Genomic DNA, 24,068 nt, shown 5'->3' on the forward strand with positions numbered 1-24,068 from the left:
CGATTTTTCTCTTGATTTTTCTTTGCTTCCACCAGAGACCATATAATATGGTCTCTGCTTCCACAGATATTAGTGTCACATGTCTCTTCCATGTTGTTTACAGCGAACAGCTGGCCATGACATATTTTGGGCATACATTTATGCAGCAGTAGAAATTATTGCACGACGCAATTTCGCCATTCTTGCCCCCCCCTCCAAAAAAAAATAGTGTTCAAATAGAGCTGTTTGTTGTTTTCATATTTTAAATAAAGATATTGAGAATTTTATAAATAAAAAAATGAGGACCTGTTTAAGTTGGAAAAAATAACTAGCTACTTAACATTTACAACATGCTGATCTCAATCAAAACTCAACTGAAAAATGGTTGCTACATAATGATAACAATGTACATACATATATTGTTCAGAGTAAATCAACGATTCAAATCGGGATTTTTTCATTCAGGAGAAAATCAGTAAGTATTCTTGAATGATATGATCATACACAGTTGATCCATCGTCTCAGGGACGCTGGTCAGCTTCAGCACGAGATTGCCTCTGAAAACAAACCGTCACGTGATTGAAAGCACGTGCAGCGAGTGGAAGTCGTGCATCTAAGGACATGTGTATCTTTCACAATTGAAATCTCCTATGAAGCACAGCGGACTACAGCGGGACCTCTCACTGTCATTTCTTTGAAGTCCCGGATACTTTGGAATTGTGTTCAAGGTATATACTAGTAGATAAAGTCAAAGAATGGTATAATGTGTATTCATGTGGAACGATTTCCAGTGTATTGCATTACCTTGATCTCTCGAGTGCAATGAATGCATGAACGCTAGAAAGAATTCGATGTGAATGACGTTGACTGAATGCAGATATTCCCCAGGTAAACTGAATATGAAACTGAAATGGACAGATTTAAGCCCGTATCCCCCCTTAACCCTAACTCTAACCCTTACCTTAACCCTCAGGTAAGAGTTCCGCCCGTAACCCCCACTTGAAATGTATTCTATTTATTAGGATTATTTCAGAGGGTTTAGGGAAAGGTTTGGGGTTAGATTTTAGGGTTAGGAATAGGCTGTTTATAAAAAACATAGGCGGATATTCTCAGGCATATAATGTTACGGGCGGAAATCTTTCCCCCAAGAGATCCAAACAAATCCAAAACCATAGGACAAAAGTAACATTTCAACCTTTGAAGCTAGCCTGATATTGTGTGACAATTGTGTCTGGCCACTTTGTGATTGAAGTTTTGTACACTAGTTGGGTGAAATTTGAGTTTCAAGAACGCTGTCCGCTGCACCCAATGTTTTAACAGGTCACATGCAACCAAAAAATCAAACATAATTAAAACACAATTATCACTTCTTCATGACATATAATACGCATTGCTGATTATAAAAACACAAATAAACAAAAGCGTATAATCGCAAATCAAAAGTGCAATATTTTGTACTTGGGTTTACCTCCCTCGAAACGAGGCAGCCGGGATACCGAACCCAGTCAGAGCGGGTGGGTGTGCACTCAAGTGTAACGGCTGGTTCATTTGCCAGCTCATTGTGTGTGTATATATAGAGATGTTGGGTTTTTTAAATACATGCTCATTTTTTGTGTATAACATTTTGCAATCAACAGACATCATAACATGTCATGTGTTCAAGTATCACACCTGCCTGTCTGTGTAATTACATAATGTGACAGAGACCGAACTCGGGCCATAAATCAATGTATTTTGTTTATGGTGTATAGCCTGATTGGTGTTAAGTTCAAATTGCATGTGGTCAGTGATAGCAGCTGTGTATTGAATATTGTCATTAGCAGACAGGCAGACACACAGGTGTCAATAAAACAAGACATTGAGTTTTGTCTGTGACAACGACATATCTGTATCACAATTAGAAATTCTGTCAACGCTAAATAATGGCATTGCTTTTAAGTATCGAACTGAGAAAGTGACTCGGTAAGAAAAACGTGTGGTGAAATTGACAAATGAAATTATATAAACAGTTAATTTACTGTCATAACATATAAAAAGCTCGCGCCTGTGAGATATCAACAAAACATTAGAAAAATAGCTCACACCAAAGCCTTCGCCGAGTATTCACCGGACAACCCGCTTCCAAGTTGCGCGAACCTATTTCACTGCGCACGTGCTATGAGCGCAGCCCAGCTGTTGAAACCCGTTTTTCCCAGAAAAGTCTGGGGAAAATTAGTGAAACGTTTGAACTCCGATTTCGCGCGTTTTTTTTCATCGCGTTATTTTTCAACTTTATAAGTTGAATTTGCATTTTTGACGATTTGTTTCGGTAAGTCCATACCGAAAGGTATCAGAATCTGCAAAGTTGTGTTTTACGTTGCATGTGACCCTTTTAACGTTATAGACAACATCGTTAATTAGACTGTAGATGTTAATTAGTGAGATATTGTTTCTTAATTATTTGATGCTGTTTTCAGCAACTGCGATGTGGAAGATCAATACACTTCTCTGTTTGTCCCTTCTGACGAGTGTTGTGTCACAACTACGATGGGAACGTATTCACAGCGGCGCCACTCCGTCCTCACCGTCTCCCCGTCGCGATGTTGCAATTGGTTTTCATACAGCAACAAATCAAGTGATTATTTTCGGAGGTCGACCGGGTCCACTTGACGACACATGGATATTCAACGTGACAGAAGGTATTTTTGCTTGTTTTACGTGTAAATAATCGAGTCTGGACCTGACAATCCAGTGATTGACATCAGGGTTTTACATGACGCGTGATTCCTGCGTATTTGACGCAACAATTTTGTTAACGCCTCTCAAAATACTATCATACGAGTCAAGCTTTTATAGGTGGCCCTCACAATTCAGTTCAATAAAATCAATTTGATAAGCAAAGAATTATATTGTTCGATGATAGTTTGACTTTTACAGAGCTGTCAGATTGTTCCAGAGAGAGAGGAGACAGTAATCCTGGCTGTTTGAATTGAACAATGCTGTAGTTTCATTTGGTGGTGTTACATACTGAGAATGATTAACACAAAGAAATATTAAATTTTCATGACTCCCAAATATTGAAAATGACTCCCAAAAATAAATATTGTGAGTCACCATGACTCCCATTTTTAAAAGACTGTAAAACCCTGTGACATCATGGGATACATGCATTGATCAAGTCGGCGAGTCTGACCACCCGATCCCCTTATATTAGTCGCCTCTTATCATAAGCATGGATTGCTGAAGAGCAACCCTAAACCGGATCTTCACAGGTGTAATAAATATTTAGAAGCATGACGTGTGTAGTTCTTTCTGTCCCAGTAAGCATGTATTATCGACTAATACTGTTCCTTTATTCAGGGGCGGTAGGATAACCTAAAGTAGTGATAAAAGCATTCCCCCGTCACAGGATTTAGCATTTCTTATTCTCATAAATCATGCAGAATGATATTGAGAACATACATTTTGATAAATACAAAGTGCCATAATGGATTATATGCATATGGATATTACATAAATGTATAACTAAAACAGGGATAATACAGTTTTTGTTAAACGTGACAGTTTCTGTACCAAAGGACGATAGTCAGATTTCATAAGGGAAATCAATTTATCACGCCGAAGACCCGGTTTGATTCCCCACCTGGGTACAATGTGAAGCTGATTTCTGGTGTCCCCGCTCTGATATATATGTAATATTGCTAAACTCACTCACTCACACACTTTATCCAGTGGCATGTACAAAAAGCTTGAAATGAATAGTCGTTTTACAGACTGTACATATCATCAGTATGTTAGCGTATTATGTTAACATCTAGAGACGGTTGATTGGTTACTACGTGGTTCGTATTTGTCTTAACGGACAAATGCTCTACACATAACACATATTCATTATACTCATTATACCCATCCCGTTTGTAATTATAATTACACTTTCCATCGATACTGTGTTGTACTGAAGGACTGTAGTCGTATACTACTGCACGTTGCTATGAGGATCACAAAAATTTACAACTTTACTTAAACTTAGATTTATAATTTGAAATTGTATCCATTTGAAACTGGATAAATAACGATATGGTAACACATCTTTAGGAAAACAGCCACTTTAAACTAACTGTATGCATGTGATACATGAGTAACCATACAATGGTTTTCATGGCACCAATCAACCATTTTGCAAATCATGGCACGGGTCATTGACAAGTATACAACACCTGTCCATATAGCAAGTATGGGATCCACAAGACGCAGTGACATACTGAAAACTTGGATCCATGCTTACAATGGGTTTAGATATTTAAACCAAATTTGACCCCACATAATAGTTTTCTGTTGAATCAATGATTTGATCCTTAGCAAAGTGTGAATAGTATATTTCACGTTCGTCAGGTGAGCAGATTCCATGATGCGTGATAGACTGTCAGCTCTAACTGACAAGGAATCACGCCACATACTGACCTTCATCGGGAAATGAACAGCTGGCATGGTAGTGTTCATCTGGGCGCTACTGTCAATACTGTATTGTATTTTCTGCAAGCAAGGTGTAAACGGCTGTTTGGACATAGGCGAACTCGTTGAGTCAAGGTTGAGTGAATTTAGTTTTACGCCGCTTTTAGCAATATTCCAGCAATATCACGGTGGGACCAGAAATGGGCTCCACACATTCTACCCATGTGGGGAATTGAATCCGGGTCTTCGGCGTGACGAACGGAAGCTTTAACCACTAGGCTACCCCACCACCACCCGTAGAAGGTTGAAGAGTCGACATTTAGTTCAGCCATATCCTAGTACAAGCCATATATTTATGCAATATTAAGATCTGCCTACGATTAACAGCGTAACAAGACGTACGATATCTAGACTGGACGTGTACTGGTAGCCCGGCTGTCTAAGGCTGTGTAATTATTACGCCAGAAATATTTGTGTTCGAATCTCCCTTCGCCCCAATTATGTGTCTGCAATTGTCAACACCATACACCATGTGTCTGCAATTGTTTCACCTATGCACCTCTGGGTGCCTTGTACAAAACAACCTTGCGCTAAGATTACCTTATCTCCTTCAGTTTTAGCCTGAGTCTTTTGCTAAGGTTGACGTCCAGTTGCACGAATCTACCTTGAACTATGGTGGTCTTAGTTAAAAACTAAGTTGTGGCCGAAGTGTCAGTGCTTCGAAGGATTGTAGTTTGTTTTCAAACGTGTACCTGAGGTTGATTTAGACAACAACTAACGAGTGACGGGAATGAGAGATTATCTTTCCCGAGTTATATTAATTGCATATTTCTCGAACCTTGGCAAGAGAATTACATAGTTAATATTACCAGGGGAAAGATAATCTGTCATTCCCCGTCACTCGTTAGTTACTGTCTAATCATTACCCATATGGAAAGGAGGACACAGGGTAGTATTTTTTCCTTGGGAGGTTACACCTTTTGGTACCGCCTCCGTGGTGTAGTGGTTAGAGCGTCCGCCCAGAGTGCGGAAGGTCGCGGGTTCGATCCCCGACCGCGTCATACCAAAAGACGTTAAAATATGGTACTTGTTGGTCCCTGCCTGGCGCTCGGCATTAATGGGTACAACAAGGACTGGTCGGCTTGGAGTCAGTATAATGTGTCTGAGTTGGGTATTCATGCTTCACTGCGGCATGGTATCTCAGTGGGCTAGCACTATAAAACCAGCTTAAGTCTGGGCTAGTACAAGCAGCCGCACATACACATACACACGCATGCACGTCGTCATGTGAGCGAAATATTCTCAAGCACGACGTTAAACCCAATTCCATCACCACCACACCTTTTGGTAAACGTTGATGTGGGGAAGCCACATATGGATATCAAATCAACAGACTGATAAAACACCAAGCAGGCATCGATACCACCTTCTCTCCATTTTCCAGTCTCAACAACCTTCTCAATGCAAACTGACGGAAAAAACCCAACTATCGACAACAAAAATGTGTGATTTACCAAATAAAAACATCCCGACCCACCAACACCCGAGTGAAAGAACACCAGACCTCCGTCACCACGTCCGACAGTAAATCAGCCATCTCTGATCACAACCAATCTAACCCTAAGCACCATAAAAACTGGACTGACATCACCATTCTTGCCAACAACCAAAAGGACTTCACCAAACGCAAACTCACTGAAACCATTCATATCAAACGCCAAAAGCCCACCGTCAATCGAGATGAAGGATATTTCATTGCATCCGCTTATGATGCACTCCTCCACCATGCCAAATCAACTTATAACCATCTTGTTAAACCACCCCTTTCATTTGTACATCCATGGCTTCGCCACCATTGTCAACCCACTGGCTTTATGACCTCAATGCCCAGCCAATTGTGTTAATTATCTTGTGTTCTTGATACAGTCAGTATATATACTTTGCCACCACTGCATGTTACATTCCTGCTTTACAACGGTACAAGAATCTGTTTCGAAACATTGCACTCTCGTAATATAGAAGTTTTTCCATAATTTTTCCATAAAGATTTTGATCCCAGGTGCTTGGCGGTGTCGGCGGTATCTAGGTCCAAACCGTGAAGATTGTAGGAGTGGCGGAGCGTTTTCGCCTTCTTGGAAATGTGCACAGTTATACATTTTGATGGATTAAAGTACATTTGCCGTGTACTTTCCCATTTCTGTAGGTTATCCAAGTCCTTCAGTTTGAGACTGTCTGGTGTATTGTGCACGTCTGAAAATGATGCAGTCAACCGCAAAGAGCCGTACCTCAGAGCCAACATCATTTGGTAGATCGTTGATATAAATAAGAAAAAGAAGTGGACCAATAACCGTGCCATGTGGTGCACCAGGTACTAGTCGGCTTCAGAGGATGTTTTCCCATCAAGAACAACTGTTTGTTTCATGAAGGAAAACCAAGTTCTATGGATAGTCAACTTTTTTAGTGCAATGAGTGCGACGTTTCGGTGTAGGTACTAACACCGTTATCAAGTAACGTTGTTACCTACACCGAAACGTCGCACTCATTGCACTAAAAAAGTTGACTATCTACAGAACTTGGTTTTCCTTCACCTATACAACTTCTAAAATGCCTCTCAAAGAATTTATGTTTGTTTCCTGTTCTTCAAGAAGTCTTCATCGCAATATGTTTGCCACGGATACCGTAATGGGGTAGCTTGAGTAGGAGATGTTGGTGCGGGACTTTATCGAAGGCTTTTGAGAAATCTAGCAGTACCATGTCTAACTGCTTCCCCTGGTCGAGGCTCTGAACGAACTGATGAATGGTCTGGACTAACTGGGTTTCGCAAGAACGGCGGTTCCTGAAACCATGCTGTGTGTCAGATAAGATGTGATGATTGTCTAAGTGGTCTGTAGAGAATGTGCTCTGCAAACTTGGGACATATAGCAGTAAGTGATACTGGTCTGTAGTTAACAGCTGCTGGTTTATCCCTCTTCTTGAAGACTGGTGCAATATTTGCTGACTTCCAGTCCGACAGGACCGAGCATGAATCCAAAGAAAGTTGATAGATGCGTGCTAACGCGGTGGCAATGATTACAGCTACTTCTTTCAGTAGCCTTGGCGAAACTGAATCGGGATCAGAAGTCATGTAAGTGTTTAATCCTCTGAGCAGTTTTAGGACACCTTAAGGACAGATAACAATTCCGGGCATCTCTGGGTGTGATTCGTGAGGTAACCAGGTAGACATGTAAGATCTTCTCTGGTGTATACAGAGCTGAATTGAGAGTTGAGAATCTCGGCTTTACCAGCAGCATCACTTGTCAACAGTCCTCTGGCGTCTTTCGGGGCGGCTACGCCTGGAACGTGTCAACTTGTGGGGAACCTTATCTGACTGTATCTTCAGGAGGCTGGTACGGAAATCTTCCCACATGGCACTGAATCAGAGAAAGAGGTGACCAAGAATCTCGTACCGTAGGCTGTGATGTCGTCATGAAGTCGTGCAATGTTGGCGTTTTTCTATAAGTAGATGGTACGGCGTGTAGGCTTGAGTCGTTCCGCTAGGACGTTGGAGTCAACAATGGAATCCCCTACACCGGGGACAGTCCGTCATTTTGTTACAACTTATGGGTTACTAGTAAAGAAGACCTCAAGAATATTCTCACCACGTGTTGGCGAGGATGTCATCTGCCCAAGTCCACAAGTGGATATTTGGTCTAGGTATAGACAGACAGAATTTATTCAATTTTTAAGATATTTATTTATCCTCAGTGAGAGATATATTATTAGAGTAACAATCGGTGCAGTCTTTCTTCACGTGGGGTATTGGAGTGTCGTCAACTTTCTTTGGCTAGTCTGAAGCTGTTGCATTTTAAATCTTGCAATGGCTATTTTATAGTATAATGGTATTTCAGGTAAAGCAGATATTTTTAAACATTTAGTAGTGACTTGTATTCTTGTATTGAGAGTAATACTCCGTAGTTGCATTTGGAAGATTCTGAAAGAGATAGCCAGTTCTGAGTCACAGTCTTGTAATCTTTGTTAAATGTTTTTGTAGCCCCAATCTCTTGGTTTATCCACACAAAGCCGAATCCATATTGAAAGAGTAGAGCCCTGATGTCATCTTCACACCATCATCCAATGACTTGAGCATGAAATATACTTGCTGTGGGTGTCTGTTACTCTCTATATGAATAAGCCTGCACCAGTAGCTGACTGCTCTACACAGGTAGTAATACTGCAGTGGGGTTCTGCATCTTACCCAGAACCATGGTGTTATTTGTGTTCTAGTTAAGCCTCAGATGTTTTCTGCAGAATTTGAGTTGAAACTGTTCAATTTATTTGCAATAATTAGTTCCCTATATTTCTGCACCATTGCATAATATAGGAGTTATCATACTATCAAATATTCTAAACATTTCCTTTAAACCAATTAAAGTTTGCTGAAATCTGTGGAGTGAAAATAGAGCATTGGTGGCTTGTGCTGCTTGGCATGATAATTGTCCATGATAATTTTGGGTGAAGAATGTTCCAAGATATTTATAACATTTACAGTTTTGATTTGTTGACCTTTGAAATACCACTTTTCATTGTTTCTGAGAGGGCCTCCTTTCCTGAAAACAATGATTTTAGTCTTGTTGAGGTTTAACTTCATTCCTGTGGCATCACATAATTCTTCAACTATATGTATTGTTTTTCTGTAACTGATTGGCAGAATCTGAAACAGCTGAAACGTCATCTGCATACATGAGGCCAACAATATCCGGAGAGTCAGCTCTTAAAACTATACCTCTTCAACCGGTTTCTTCCATTCTTGTTATAAACTGATTAACCCGGGTTCGATTCCCCACATGGGTACAATGTGTGAAGCCCATTTCTGGTGTCCTCCGCCGTGATATTGCTGGAATATTGCTAAAAGCGGCGTAAAAATAAACTCACTCACTCACTCATGTCCTTGGGATACTGATTCCCTGTCACTGTGAGCAAGGGTCAGTCGATATCAGGAAGGTTCCAGTCACCCCCTATCCAGAAAATACTATGGGGGTGATTTGTTCCAAGTCACTGATTTCCTTTGCTGTGGTTAAGGCGTGCTGATAGTCTGACATAATTGGAGGTCTGTACAAAAGTCATTCCTACAGGTGGTATAATCCTTGGGGATGACCTCCGATGATTGGACGCCATTGTGTAGCCATGTTTCTGTACCAATGTCTGGATTACAGTTAAGTAAGTGTTTATACCTCCAGCGCTTTATTCTTAATGCTCTGGAAGTTCATGACTGGAGATCTTAGGTTGTGATGATGGTAATGTCTCGGTGGCATTTTATCGCTTCTCGTACAGCTAGTAGTTGGGGAGGATGTTTCAAGGGGGTCACCAATGGATAAGTCATGTGTAGTGGGTGATAAATAAGGTAAATAAGATGGAATGGTTGGGAACAACATAATTAGTGCAGAACCAAACTGTTGATTTGTTTGCTGGCAGGCTGTATTGCCCAGATGACATCGACATGCAGGATACATAGAACCACTTGTCAGTTATCACATGCACGACCCCTTTGTCCCCATTTCACAGCTTTAGTACATATCAAGCAGGGGTAATTCGGACAATATGGGCCTGGGTTTAGGGCGACTTAGTCGCCAAGTAGTCGAAGGAAACGTAGATACTGTCTTGGATCATAGGTAAGGTTGTGTAGGACTTTTGTTCGAACACAGGTTGTCCAAAAATCTATACAGACAAAGTTACTTGGTTTGTTCCCAGGGAGAAATCAAATATTTAGGTCAAGTGTTATTTCACAGTGATACTCTGATGCATACAGAGTCGTACAAAAAGTATTCGGACACTTGATGTCATTTCCATAGACTTATAGTATGACCAGAAACTATTGAGGATTTTAGGAATATGTTTAATTGGATTTCTAGTATAAACAACCTTGACCAGCTATCAAGTGTTTAGTTTCATTCAAGAGAGACAACTCCGTTAATCCTGTTTCATTAGTTGTGAAGAGTTATCCCCCTTTGTTTACTTGCTAGCAGACGACAGTTTCAGTGATCCTCAGTATGGATGATTTAGAGAAGAGGAAGTTGATTTTAGAGTATTATAACAAGGACATCAGATCAGCTAAAGTGATTTCAAGTAGAACAGGCATCCCTTTGTCCACTGTTTATCGTGTTTTGAAAAAATATTGCAAATGGATATGGCATTGAGCACCAGGGAGGCGCAGGTAGGCAAGTCGTATCGTAAATCATATTTTCGTGTGTTTTGAATTATTCTTTTTCATTTACGTTAATTTGATGCCTAAACAGGTGCACGTATTTGTCAACATTAAGATACGATCAAACAATCAATTGTTTTTGATTCGGGCGGGGAGATAACTCACAACTACGGACATGCTCGAGTCTCGACCTTAGTTAAGGTTGGGGCTAAGTATCTTTCTAGAGTTAAGGATGACCAAAGGTAGCTTTGTACAACGGGCATAACGTTCTGTTAAGGTTACCTCAAGGTTAACCTTAGTCACTTAGTTCAACCTTTGTAAAGATTGTTATGTACAACGGCAACCAGCACCACTTCGGGCTTAAGTACCACATAAAGCTGACTGTTCAAATACTGTCCTTTGGGGGATTTGGGGTAGCCTAGTGGGGAAAACGTTTGATTCTTACGGGTTCGATCCCCCTCATGGGTACAATGTGTGAAGCCCTTTTCTAGTGTCTCCCCGCCGAGATAGTGCTGAGAGCGGCGTAAAACCACACTCACACTATCTTTACCATGCTTGTCTCTGCGACGATTCATGATGTGTTGTCAGGGAAATGGCGTGAGGTTGTTGCAAGTGTTCGCCCAGCTCAGCGTTACACAGTCGTGGGTGGCGTCAGCGGAGACTACTTCTACGTGACGACGGGGGAAGGCAGAAACAACACGTTTTATAACGACATCTGGCGTTTCCACATGATGTAAGTTAATGAACTACACTGTCATTGCACGAGTCTCTCTAACTATATTTGTTGGTTGCCCCCTGTGAAGTTAAATATTTAGTGAATATTTCATTATTTGAAATGAAAAACATTTTGGAAACAAACCATGATCGCAACTGAATCGTTTTCCAACATCCTACTGGTTATTATCCCTAGGGGCGGAAAGGTAGCCTGGGGTTAAAGGTTAAAGCGTTCACTCTTCTCGGCGAAAGCCCGGATTCGATTCCCAACATGGATACATGTGTGAAGCCCATTTCTCAAGTCCTCACCCCGTGATCTTGCTGGAATATTGCTTACAGCTGCGGGACACATATTCACTCACCATGGGGGCGGTGGGGTAGCCTCGTGGTTAAAGCGTTCGTTCGTCAAACCGAAGGCCCGGGTTCGATTCCCCACATGAGTGCAATGTGTGAAGCCATTTCTGGTGTTGCTGAAAGCGGCGTAAAACTAAACTCGCTCACTCACTATGATTCTTGGCTTCTCAATCGTGTAGGTGTTTCAGCAATGCCGTTAACGGTTATAATGCTCAATCCAACGGGCGCCACTGTAGGCTTTAATTCCTCATTAAGCTAACATGGCGCAACATAACTGGAGTATTGTTGAATATGGCGTTTGATCTAAATTTCTCACAAAGTCATTGGGTAGTCATCACAGCGGTTTTATACAATGTTATTTATTATCCATCAGAATGGCCCCGTTAGTCTCCTGAACATATGTCTTGTCGTGTCCCTTTGTTATCAGCCATACTTGAACCAGGATCCGCTCTTCGTCGGTCCCGGCCTCAGATTCACGTTGTCCTTACCTCTGACATAACGCAGCTAAGTCACATCACTATATCCCCATCTACTCTGTTGACAGACGTGAAGAATGGGAGGAGCTTCCAGCTCAGAAACGTCCGCCCTACATAAGGTAAAAAACAAATACGAGCTGAATATTTTTCAACTTCAGTTTGTTACGTTTTGATATGTAAAGATCAAGATCATAGACTCCAACTTTTACCAAGTGACGTCATGAAACAAATGATTTGTGCATAACAAGCAAATGTATAACGTCACCATATATAGGTTTAAAAGGTGGTAGTGAATTGGTTGAAGTGTTCGCTCAGCAAACCGAAGGCTTGGGTTCGAGTCTTCACACGCATCTACTGGCTTAGTTTCCGCTCGTGGACAATCTTGCCTCGAGATCTTTATTGTGGTTCCAGATATTGCTGGAATTCTCACTATTTCATACTAATATACAAAATGTGTCCATCGTTACTGTAAGACTCAGACAAGATGTCAGTTTTTGTTTTCCTTTGATCAGTACTTGGAGAGTCTGTCACTCTGTGGGGCTTCTGAATTTAGAAACAAACGCTCCTTTTTAACATTCCTTTCTTGTGCACAGCGGCCACGACTGGGCAACGTTGTCGAAGACGTCATTCCGACCGGAGGCACGATACGGCTCCGGGGGTGGGATATTCCCCGGGGGAGGCAGGATGTATGTGTCTCAGGGGTTTTCCAACGTTCGATACTTCGATACTTTTACCTATGACGTCAACGCTCTCGGTTGGCAGAGGGGTGAGTGTAGCGTGACATCTAACAGCGTTGAAATATGTTTTCTCTTCCCAGGTGTTGATCCTACCCAGGCTTATTGGGTAGTTGGATTGGAGTTGTTCTTCAGCAAACCATGCTTGTCGTAGAGGCGACTAACAGGATCGGGTGGTCAGGCTTGCTGACTTGGTTGACACATGTCACCGTATCCCAATTACGTAGATCGATGCTCATGCTGATGATCACTGGGTTGTCTGTAGACTAATGCTTTAGTCTCTGAATATATATAATTTTGATAGTAACAAACAAGCCCATATAAATTGAAAAGGAGCCCCAGGGAGACCAGAGATTCAGAACCTGAACCTGAGGAAATCTAGACTTGCTTTATTTAGGGCTTTAGCACTGCAGAGAGGGCTTGGCAGTAGGGAAAATAATGTGGTTCAGGGACTGTGAGACAGACTAGGTTGTCTGGTCCAGACTCGATTATTTACAGACCGCCACCATGTAGTTGGAATATTTTCGAGTGCGGCGCAAAACTAAACTCACTCACACACTCTTTGCCAACATTTGGTCTGAGGCATATTTCTGTATTAAGCCCTTTTTTATCGATAAAATTGATAGGCGACACCTATTTCAGAACGTTGACAAGAATGATACTTTGCGAAAAATACACAGTTAACATTTGTCGACATTTCACAGTTGACTCACCTTGAACTCGCGTTGAACTCGTCACGGGTCAAATTTCCGTTCTCCACAGAAATATTGTCCAAAAAAAGTGGCGTAAAACCATAATCACTCACTCTATACAGTGTTTGTAACTGGTGCGAAATACCTTTGCCCTCTACATCAGATCAAAGAGTTTGGCGCTGATTTTCCACAGAGCACTGTGCCTCGTGTCACCCCTACGACCCCCGTTACCCCCACGCTCGATGTCTCCATGCCAGCACCACCATCAGCAACGACGAACTGGTCATATTTGGGGGCTGTCTCAGGTCAGTTTTCTTGTTGCATTCAATTGATAATAGTTCCTCTACTGTCTGTAGTAAATCAGCAATTGTCGAAGACTCGAAACTTTATCACTAATAAATAATACCTTGACATCATATACTGAGGGCGGTCCCAGGGGTGGAAATAACCCATTGCCCGACTTCCGAGTCCAGTGTTTTTTTCTGTCGGGCAAGCAAATTCGTATATCACACTGTACCGATGTCCAGTTGACTTTCCAATGTTAATTAAGTTGTTTATTTAAAAAATCAGCAGGAAAACGGTCCGTATATTGGAAAAATTATCAGGGCAAGTGACATTACATGTGCCACTGTACCGGAGTACACTATCAATTTTAAAGTTATTTCCACCCCTGGCGGTGGGGTAGCAACGTTGTTAAAGCGTTCGCTCGTAAATCCAATGACACGGGTTTGATTCCCCATATGGGTATAATGTGTCAAGCCCATTTCTGGTGTACCCTGCCGTGATATTGGTGGAATTTGGCAAAATGCGGAGTAAAACCATACTCACTCACCCACTCATTGTCATGAGCTACTGCAGTTGTCAAGGTGGCAAACTCATGAATCAGATTGTCAGGCTGCCTGGATGATCAACGTACCCAGACGGTGTGGAGGAGGATGTCAACCACTGAGTGTGATCAGTTTACAGACAGCTATAGCACATCTTGAATAGGCGGCTCAACAAACACACTAAGAAGACTGAAAAGACAAAAGAAGAAATGATCTCATGTAGTGACACCAGGGAACCTTGTCCTTGTAACATCTACTTGTACCGCATTTAAGATTGTTACACTTTGGTGAACAAGTGCAAGTATACATGAGTGCAACTGTCTGCAACCAGGAACAGTGGCTGTGATGCATGTGTATACATGTATGTATACACTTGTTTGTTCTGTTCCATATGTTAACAGTGGTGGCGGAAGTGGAGGGCCTTGTCCAAGTGGGGATTCCTGGCTCTTTGACAACAGGCTGAAAACATGGCGGAAACTCGACAACTGCGCAACCCCAAGGTAAATACCATGCTCACTTCCGGTTGTTGAATGTAGGGGCACAGGTGGCTCGGTCGTCTTAGGCACGTACTGCGCTGGGAAGTGATGGGTTCTTTTTGGCAGGCCAGGAGTTTTGATCTTGGGTCCCAATCCACACCATCCCTTGCTTGTAAGAGTCGACAGGATCGGGTGATCAGGCTGGCTGACTTGTTGAAACATGTCATCGTATCCCAATTGTGTAATACGATGCTCTTGCCCTTGATCAGAGAGTTTACTCGACCACTTACAAACCGCTGTCATATAGCTGGAATATCGAGTGCGTTTTGACCCGGTTTGGCCCCTGTGTCACTAAAGTGGGTAAACATTTGAGGCATTAGGCTGACAGTGGTGTAACTGGAATACTGTTCTGAGCGCCGTTAACCCGACTCACTCACAGACGTTTACTTGCACAAGTTAAATCCACCAAATAAATGTTTCTAAATATACTGAAAGGAAAAAAGAAACGTCGTATTTTTCAGATTATTGATTTGGTATCAATGATGTATTTTGATTAACTAGTTGTCACTTGATGACTGAAAACAACATTTAAAAAACATGATTCGAACACTAGATGATAAGTTTGTACAACACACCAACTTTTTGGATGGTTTCAAAAAAGTTTCACTGTTTTTGGACAAGGAACAGCTCAACCAAACGCAACATTGAAAGCACACTGCACGTGCATCTCGTGCGCATACAGGGTATTAATTCCCAGCTTGACTACCGATCCTTTAGTCGTTTCCTGACTACAGCAGCTATGCCGAGGTTAACAAGGGATCAACGACAACAGGTCATCGGACGTCTCCACGCAGGTCAACGTGCTACTGTCATCGCCAATGACTTCAATTGTTCTGTAAGAACAATTGAACGTCTCCGTCAACGGTTCAACACCACCAACAGCACAGATGACCGTCCACGTAGTGGTCGTCCCCTGGTAACCACCCGTCGCCAGGACAGACAGATCGTCCGTCACCACTTGCAAGACCGGTTCAACATGGCAACAGAGACAGCTCGAAACACCATTGGCACCCACCAAAGAGCAATCAGTGACCGCACCGTTCGGCGACGCCTTCAAGCCCGCAACCTGTGCTGTAGACGTCCTACCCTGGGTCCAGTGCTAACGGCTGATGGGAGGACTAGGGTCTGGCGTCGCAGAGGTGAACGCTTCAATGATGAGTGTGTGATGGAGAGAAACGCTTGGGGTGGCCAGAGCATTATGGTTTGGGATGGAATCGGACTTAACCAGAAAATCGGTCCGGTTATCCACCAGAATCTCGGTCCAGGAAGAGGGAATGGTGTGACAGCTGCACGGTACATCGACCAAGTCCTACGACCCCATGTTGTGCCGTTTTTTTTGTACGTCATCGGCGTCATGTTTTCCAGCAGGACAATGCGCGTGCACATACCGCCAGACTCACTAGAGCATTTCTGCAGCAGCATAATGTGGAAACCATGCCTTGGCCAGCCCTGAGCCCAGACCTCAACCCAATAGAGCATTTGTGGGATGAGATCCAAAGATGCCTCAATGACATTAGACCAAGGCCAACAACTGCGGACCAACTACGCACAGCGTTCCTGAGGGTGTGGGCTCGGATTCCTATGGCCTATGTGAATCGCCTCGTGCACTCTATGGTCAGGAGGTGTGCTGCAGTTGTGAATACAAACGGTGGTCACACCCGATATTGATTTTGGTTCCTTCCAGTGACGTCATCGGTGAATAGGATGTGACAAACAACACCAAAGGCCTTAATAAACAAATGTTTGTCAAAAATAACTTCTGTTATCTTTTCATTTTCCTATAACCATAGAGTGATCCATTCAACCAGTTACTACCCCATCAACATACGACGTTTCCTTTGCCTTTCAGTATACATGCCAACGGTATTGCTTGGGTTTCTTTTCGTATTTTCCTTTTGTAAACTCCTTGACATCATTGACTAATTGCTGCAGGACCTACGCCAGCATGGCTGAGCTTCCCTCCACCTATGGGAGACGGAGGGTTGTCCTGTACGGCGGTTTTGAAGAGGGAGAACAGGTTCTCATTGTACGTGCGTCTTTGTCAAACATTCAAGCGTCTTTTTTTCAAATTCAGGATTGAAATAATTTCTCTATCACATAGTCTGAAGACTTTCTGGGGATGTGAGGTAGCTCAGTGGTTACAGCGTTCCCTCGTCACGCCGAAGACCCGGGTTCGATTCCCCACATGGGTACAATGTGTGAAGCCCATTTCTGGTGTCCCCCGCCGTGATATTGCTGGAATATTGCTAAAAGCGGCGTAAAACCCTACTCACTCACTAACTCACTCACTCTGAAGACTTTCTACTGTATGTATGAGTGATCCTGATGTTATAGTGTTGGCATAGACGACAATATTTGCACTACCTGCATGTATCGAAAGGATTGTATTTCAATTCATGATTAAACTTGAAATATTTCAACAGACAAACCCAAGCGGTAAAGATGTCGTGGCTGTTCTGTCGCCCGAGACGGGTAAATGGTCTCAGAGGAAGACAACTGCTGTAGTAAGTAACATGGCTGAAGTTCATAACGCGACAATGTGAACTCGAATCTTAGAAATCGAACCTCGCCATATCTTTGTACATTTATTACATTACTTACTCATAAAAAGATGAAAAACCACTGTACATTTACGACAAATAGTCAATTTCTAATGCCTCTTCCCGAATATCTGGCTAAACTATCGTATGTACCGGTGACCCTCCCCTGACCCCGCCAACCCGTGAAGATCCGGGTTAGAATTGATCTTCAGTAACCCATGCTTGTCGTAAGAGGCGATTAACGGGATCGGGTGGTCAGGATCGCTGACTGGGTTGACACATGTCATCGTATTCCAATTGCGTAGATCTATGTTCATGCTGTTGATCCCTGGGTTGTCTGGTCCAGACTCGATTATTTACAGACCGCCACCATATAGCTGGAATATTGCTGAGTGCGGCGTAAAACTAAACTCACTCACTCACCCACCATCAATAATAGATGACCGGACCCTTAGGAAAACATTTAAAAGATCACGTGTACAAGTTTCTCCGTACTGTCCCAATGGTATACTCATCCAGTGTGGCGCGACCTCCGTCTAACCTGGTAATTGGTGTAAACTTTATTGATTACAACTTCATTTCGTGAGAGCGACGTTTCGATACATATTCTTGTACCGTTGTCTAAACTATCATATCGTCGCTCTCACAAAATAAAGAGGTTGTAATCCATAAAGTTTGTCTATATTGTACTTCTTAACTTCTAAAATGACACTCAAAAAAGTTACCTGTTAATTGGGCTTCGAAACAAGCAGTGAAATGACTTTATAACCATAGCTATTTGATTCACAGTAATCATGTAAAATGTTGAGTATTTGATAAGTATTTTATACACACTTGGCTTTATCGAATACTGCCACCTTAATATTGTGTATGTATGTAATGTCCATTGTTTAATGCCGCATTCAGCAATATTCCAGCTAATTGACGGCGCTTTGTAAATGGAGTCTGAACCAGACAATACTTAAAACAAATCCAGGATGTTTGTTCACTAATAGTATAGAAGTTAACATTTGAGTTTCAATTTCGGAAAGATGTGAATGCTTAATGTGCTTGTTCATAATAATGCAAACTTAAGTAGAAGTGTGAAATATGTAGACTATTCCTGTAAACATAAGTGTAATATTTACTGTATATACTGTCTTGTCATAAACTGTCCACTTTGATCCACTTGTGTCATATACTGTGTGGCTTTTCATGGGGTGCGGTGGGGTAGCCGAATGGTTAAAGCGTTCGCTCGTCACACCGAAGGCCCGGGTTCGATTCCCTACACGGGTACAATGTGTGAAGCCCATTTCTGGTGTTCCCAGCCGTGATATTGCAGGAATATTGCTAAAACCCAACTCACTCATTCTTGTCATGGCTGACTCTCACTCAGGACGAGGTCATCTCTACACCAGGCAGAAGAGCTTCAACTGGGATGGTGACAGGCAGATCTGGGATCTTTATGTTCGGGGGAGTGGACATAAACATGTAAGTGTATCATATACCGACAACTGAAATCAGATCTTCCACTCCGATACCATACAATTCAGCGCTAAGACATGACGGTACCAATGTTTGAGGTCAGTGCAGATGAATTTCATTATGTGCGTGGTTGAGGCTTTAAGATTGTCTTCACGCGTTAGCGAAGCATCCCAACAAGCTCATCTGATTTCGGTTTCCATTTCTACGACGAATATCGAAGTGTTCCATATGCTCAGTACGCTAAAGCTGCGCTTATATGTTTGTGTTGTTTATGTTTATGGCATCCTATCGTGTGTGTTTCAGCACAGTGAAATCTATTAAAATTTTGAAATCAAGATGGTGCAGAAACGAAACGAAACGAAACGTTGTTGAAGTTTTAGATGTGGTTGTTAAGGTTCGCTCTGATTTCATGGGTTTAATGGCCAGATGCCCAGTGCCATACACAGATATACTTGACATAGTAATGAGTAGAACTTATAACATAATAGACATTATATGTGGAATGGCATTTTAAGTTCCAGTATGATTAAGGTTATCTAGTCATACATATGTATTTTACCGTTGAGAGAAAGAGCATGTACATGGTGAAGACATAAACTTACTGACAGCAGGATGAAAGGGTCAGTGACGTGACGTGACCTCCTTTTGAGGTGTTGTCCAGATCTTAACGCAAGGTATCGCATCGGAGAATAGGATCTGGTTTAATGAGACTGGGTAACCTGAATAACTACATATCATATTGCCCAGAGACACCTTTTGACCCTTGCTCAACTGGTAGCCTGTCTCTCAGTCCCTGAGCATCATTGTTTTCCCATCTGAAGCCTTGAAGTGAGTCAAGATTTCCCCAGGTTCAGGGATCTCTCTTCTTCTCTTAGTGTAAGCATGGATCCTAGGTTTCAGTATGTCATTGCATCTTGTGGATCCCATACCTGCTATTGACAGGTGTTGTGTACTTGTCAATGACTCCTTCCATGATTTGCAAAATGGTTGATTGGTGCCATGAAAACCATTTTTATGGTTACTCATGTATCAAGTGCATAAGGTTAGATTATAGTGGCTGTTTGCCGAGAGGTGTTACCATATTATTATTTATCCAGTTAAATGGATACAGTTTCAAATCGTAAATCTACGTTTAAATAAAGTCGTGAATTTTTGTGATCCTTAGCAAAGTGTGAGTAGTATATAATAACAGGCCAACAATGTGAGCTCACTACACCGACCGTGACGCCTTGACTTCAGTTGAATAACAATTAATAATTTGTATCAAGCATTGGACTGCAATACTCACATTTAGATTTCAAGGCCGAACAAAATACCGTTAAGCTTATATTTACCGTTGCGTTTATTAAATGCCATTTCCACAGGATGTAAGCGTTGTCATGGAAATAAGAAAATGAACAGTACTGATAGATGGTAACGTTATCTGTATATTTTACCTAACCATTTTGTGAATGTACCTTTTTGTTTGCTTCCAGGAACGCTCTTCTCAGCGACCTCTGGTTTCTTCGCGGAAACGCGCGAGATGCTGACCACTCCGAGGAAGTGGCCTGTTCGATAAACTTCGTCAATTTGATAACCATCCATGGGGTCTTGATGGTGATTGGCTGGGGTGTGTTCCTACAGTGGGGAGCGTTTGTTGCACGATATATGAAGTTCAAGAGCGGGCTCTGGTTTTACGTGCACGTATTCTTTCAGGTTAGCGTTTATCACAGAAGTTGGTAATGGAAGTGAAATATCAAAATATCAATACATCATTATACATACAGGAATATTTGTTACACTTCCGAAGGAAAACTATCAGTCTGCATTGATGTATTTGAGTTACCGCGAAATGTTTTTTGTTGACAATCAATAATCAGTCTGGTATGATTCGAACCCAAGATCAAAGGATCATGTTTCCATGGACTGACACAGGTTATCTTACTAAATCTCCCAGAATCGACAGTCTTTGGGTTTAAAGAACTTTTACGCCCGCTTCAGTCACTTTTGACGACCTTTTTACTTTCCTGAAATGTTGTATAACCGTATATATCGTTATATATTACAAGAAAGTTACGTAGGTCTGTATATCCTGTGGATTTGGGTAATAAATATAATGTGTTTTTATCATCCAAAACTGTTCCACTGTTGCTTGTGTGAGATCAAACACATGCGTCAGCAGTCGAGAGAAACGACCTGTCAGACGTCCATACTCTGAACACGTGCACGTGTGGCTGGTAATTCCTTGCGTCAATAGGCAGTAGCAATTCTACCTTGACCCCACCATAGAGCTTGTGAGAGACAGTAAGATCCACAGAATACACAGAGAGATCCCCCAGTACAAAATCTTGAAGTATTGAAACAACCCCAATAAGAATGGAACGCAATACCCTAACGTCAAATTCAACGTCTGATACAGTCAGCGAGGAGGGGGTCGGGGTGTTTTACCAGTCGGCGGATGTCATAATGTTATAGTTATCAGAACCACAAAATTGGTTATTAGCTGGTACAGACTGGCTTATTTACAGACCGCCGCCATATAGCTGGAGTATTGCTGAGTGAGGCATGAAACTAAACTCACTCGCTCATTTTACGTTTCAGGTATTTGGCTTGTGCTGTGTGGTCGCGGGACTGGTGTTCAGCATTCTTTCCGTACAGTTCGACCACTTCAAGTTTACCCATGCGATCATTGGCCTCGTCGCTACCACCCTGGCAGCTCTGCAACCTCTCAATGCTCTCATGTGCGTAGCCAAGGGCAGTAATTTCATGAAATTATGCAAAAATCTATCCGGTATGAAAGAGATTTTATGTTTGCAAATAAATTCTGCTACAACGGGGTTTTTAAAAAATATTTCATGGTGCAACACACGGTTTCCTGTTTATTTGTAACGGTGAAATTCCCACAAGTCTCTTTCAGATATTGTATTGACACTAGTAAGTATTTGTGTGCTAATCGGAAGTGGCAAAAACAAAGGAAAGGAAATAAAATGTTTATTTATGAAACAAAATTAAGCTGGTAAGAAAAGCTCATGGCATCTTAAACATAATATTGAATGTTGGAAGCCTAATCTTCATGTCCTCCGCCCTGAAAGCTGTAATATAGCTAAAATCTTACATCAGTTCACAAACCGTGAAGATCCAGGTTAAGAACTGGTCTTCAGTAATCCATGATTGTCGAAAGAGGCGACTAACGGGATCGGGTGGTCAGGCTCGCTGACTTGGTTGACACGTCATCATATCCCAATTGCGTAGATAGATGATGCTCATGCTGTTAATCACTGGATTGTCTGGTCCAGACTCAATTATTTACAGACCGCCGCCATATAGCTGGTATATTGCTGAGTGAGACGTGAAACAACAACCAAACCAACCAGCCCCACTTCAGTTCACCACTTTTCTCGGTAACAAATGATTATTAATTAAAGACCGAATAAATATTGTTTTTCAGACGTCCCCTTAAAATCCCCGACAACGATGACACAAAGACTCAGCGGCGACGGGTGTGGGAATGTATCCATCATTTCGGCGGCAGGTGCGCGCTCCTCCTCGCCTTCATCAACATCTCCCTCGGCGTGTTCCTGGGCGTGGCCCAGATGGTCATCTGGGCGCTATGGTTCTCCTACCTTGGCTTCATTGTCTTTGTGTATGGAATGGCCGAACTGTGTCGGTCAGTCTACGGGAGGAGACGGGTAGATACCCTTGGGGACAGTGACCCTGTGGAGAAAACGAAGTACAACTTTGTAGATATTCCCAAAGAACCGCCAACAGATTACATCACTGGGGAAACCAACGGTCTCTAGGTTAGACTATGGTGTGTGTTCCAGCTGCGATTAGACTTGTTGAATGATGTCAAAGGTTTCATGTCCGACTCTTCTTGCGTGGTTTATGTATCCGCTGATCAAAAGTGTGGAATAAAATACACATTTTTATAAATGTCCTTTTCTGTCTTTCCGCCCTTTTTTGCCTTTCCGCCATACAGCAAAACAAAAAGTTGAAAAGAGATATTTCATTCATACGTTCATACTTCTAAGACACCCCTCGGGACATGTTTATGCATTTCAATTTATATTTCGTTTTGAATAATTCCACATGTCTGGTATTAGATTGAACGAGCTGGTTTACAAACCTTGGCTTTTGATCTCTCTGTATTGCACGAGACGTCAGCAATCATACGTTTGAGACACGTATAACAGGTTAACCGAGCGTATTGTTGGTGAATCACAATATATAGTTAATAGCTCTTTGTTAGAGACACTCCCAATCTCCGCTTCAACACCCGCTATTTGTGAACTAGCTGCCGAACAAATGATAAATATTTGTTCAAAACGCACTTATTCAGGACATCAAGCATTTTCAGGTAAAACCTCAGGACAACATTTTTGGATTTGTCTTCTGGAACAAAGTTATTTTTTTCTTAAAAACCCGGGTCCTCATATCAAATGGTCGGTTGAGACATTAAGGCCACCTACCTGCAGACCCGTGAAGATTCGGGTTAGAATTGGTCTTCAGTAACCAATGCTTGTCGTACGAGGCGACTGGGGATCAGGCGGTCAGACTCGCTGACTTCGTTCACACGTCATCGTATCCCAATTGCGTAGATCGATGCTCAAGCTGTTGATCACTGGATTGTCTGGCCCATACTCGATTATTTACAGACCGCCGCCATATGGCGGGAATATTGCTGAGTGCGGCGTTAAACAACCAACCACCTGCCTGCAGTTAAACCTGTTTCACAAAGACACATCTCGATCTCAACACAACAATCAATCTTTAGCGACCTGCATTGAGATTCCGGGTTAGAGTTGGTCCCTCGCAACCTCTGATGATCCAAGGCGACCAACTGGATCGGGAGGTCAGGCAAGGTGACTGGGCAATAGCATGCCATCGAATCTCTGACAAACTAGCCCGTCTGGATCCAGACTTGTATGAAATATACATAAACCGGTTTCCGGAACAGGGGCGCCTACATATTTGACCAGGTCATGCGTGTTAAGGCGCGATCCTCTCTCTGCAATTAGGTATACTTGTGACTATTTCACATTCTTACCGCACTGAACAGTTTGAACGAATGTATTTTCCCATGTCAAATAATCAATTTGTTTTGGCCTTATGACATTCCTCGAGGTGACTGACTTGAACATGGATCATTAGCGGTATGTAA

At 42.2% G+C, this 24,068-nt stretch overlaps 1 protein-coding gene across 2 annotated transcripts; it reads left to right on the forward strand.

Annotated features, from left to right (window-relative positions):
* Positions 1-555: 555 nt before the first annotated feature.
* LOC124281823 lies at positions 556-22,844 on the forward strand. Of its 2 annotated transcripts, XM_046717817.1 has the most exons (13): positions 559-707; positions 2,436-2,657; positions 11,180-11,324; positions 12,204-12,254; positions 12,729-12,901; positions 13,755-13,866; positions 14,790-14,888; positions 16,857-16,950; positions 17,348-17,428; positions 18,840-18,934; positions 20,404-20,623; positions 21,509-21,648; positions 22,356-22,844. In XM_046717817.1, the coding sequence occupies exons 2-13, from the start codon at positions 2,444-2,446 to the stop codon at positions 22,705-22,707; spliced, it is 1,776 nt and encodes a 591-aa protein (XP_046573773.1). In that variant the 5' UTR covers positions 559-707; positions 2,436-2,443; the 3' UTR covers positions 22,708-22,844. The 2 variants fall into 2 exon arrangements, with proteins under 2 accessions (XP_046573774.1, XP_046573773.1); XM_046717818.1 differs by lacking the exon at positions 14,790-14,888 and having other exon boundaries at positions 556-707.
* Positions 22,845-24,068: the final 1,224 nt, after the last annotated feature.

This window comes from Haliotis rubra, unplaced genomic scaffold (genome assembly GCF_003918875.1).
Source record: "Haliotis rubra isolate DU_JTF1 unplaced genomic scaffold, ASM391887v1 Scf29, whole genome shotgun sequence".
NCBI lineage: Eukaryota > Metazoa > Mollusca > Gastropoda > Lepetellida > Haliotidae > Haliotis > Haliotis rubra.

Excerpts from the sequence above, each read along its gene's own strand:
- LOC124281823 (XM_046717817.1), top strand. The coding sequence starts at position 2,444 with ATGTGGAAGATCAATACACTTCTCTGTTTGTCCCTTCTGACGAGTGTT. Across the intron at positions 16,951-17,347 it reads AGGGAGAACAGGTTCTCATT|ACAAACCCAAGCGGTAAAGA; the intron begins GTACGTGCGTCT and ends ATATTTCAACAG. Across the intron at positions 18,935-20,403 it reads GGGGGAGTGGACATAAACAT|GAACGCTCTTCTCAGCGACC; the intron begins GTAAGTGTATCA and ends GTTTGCTTCCAG.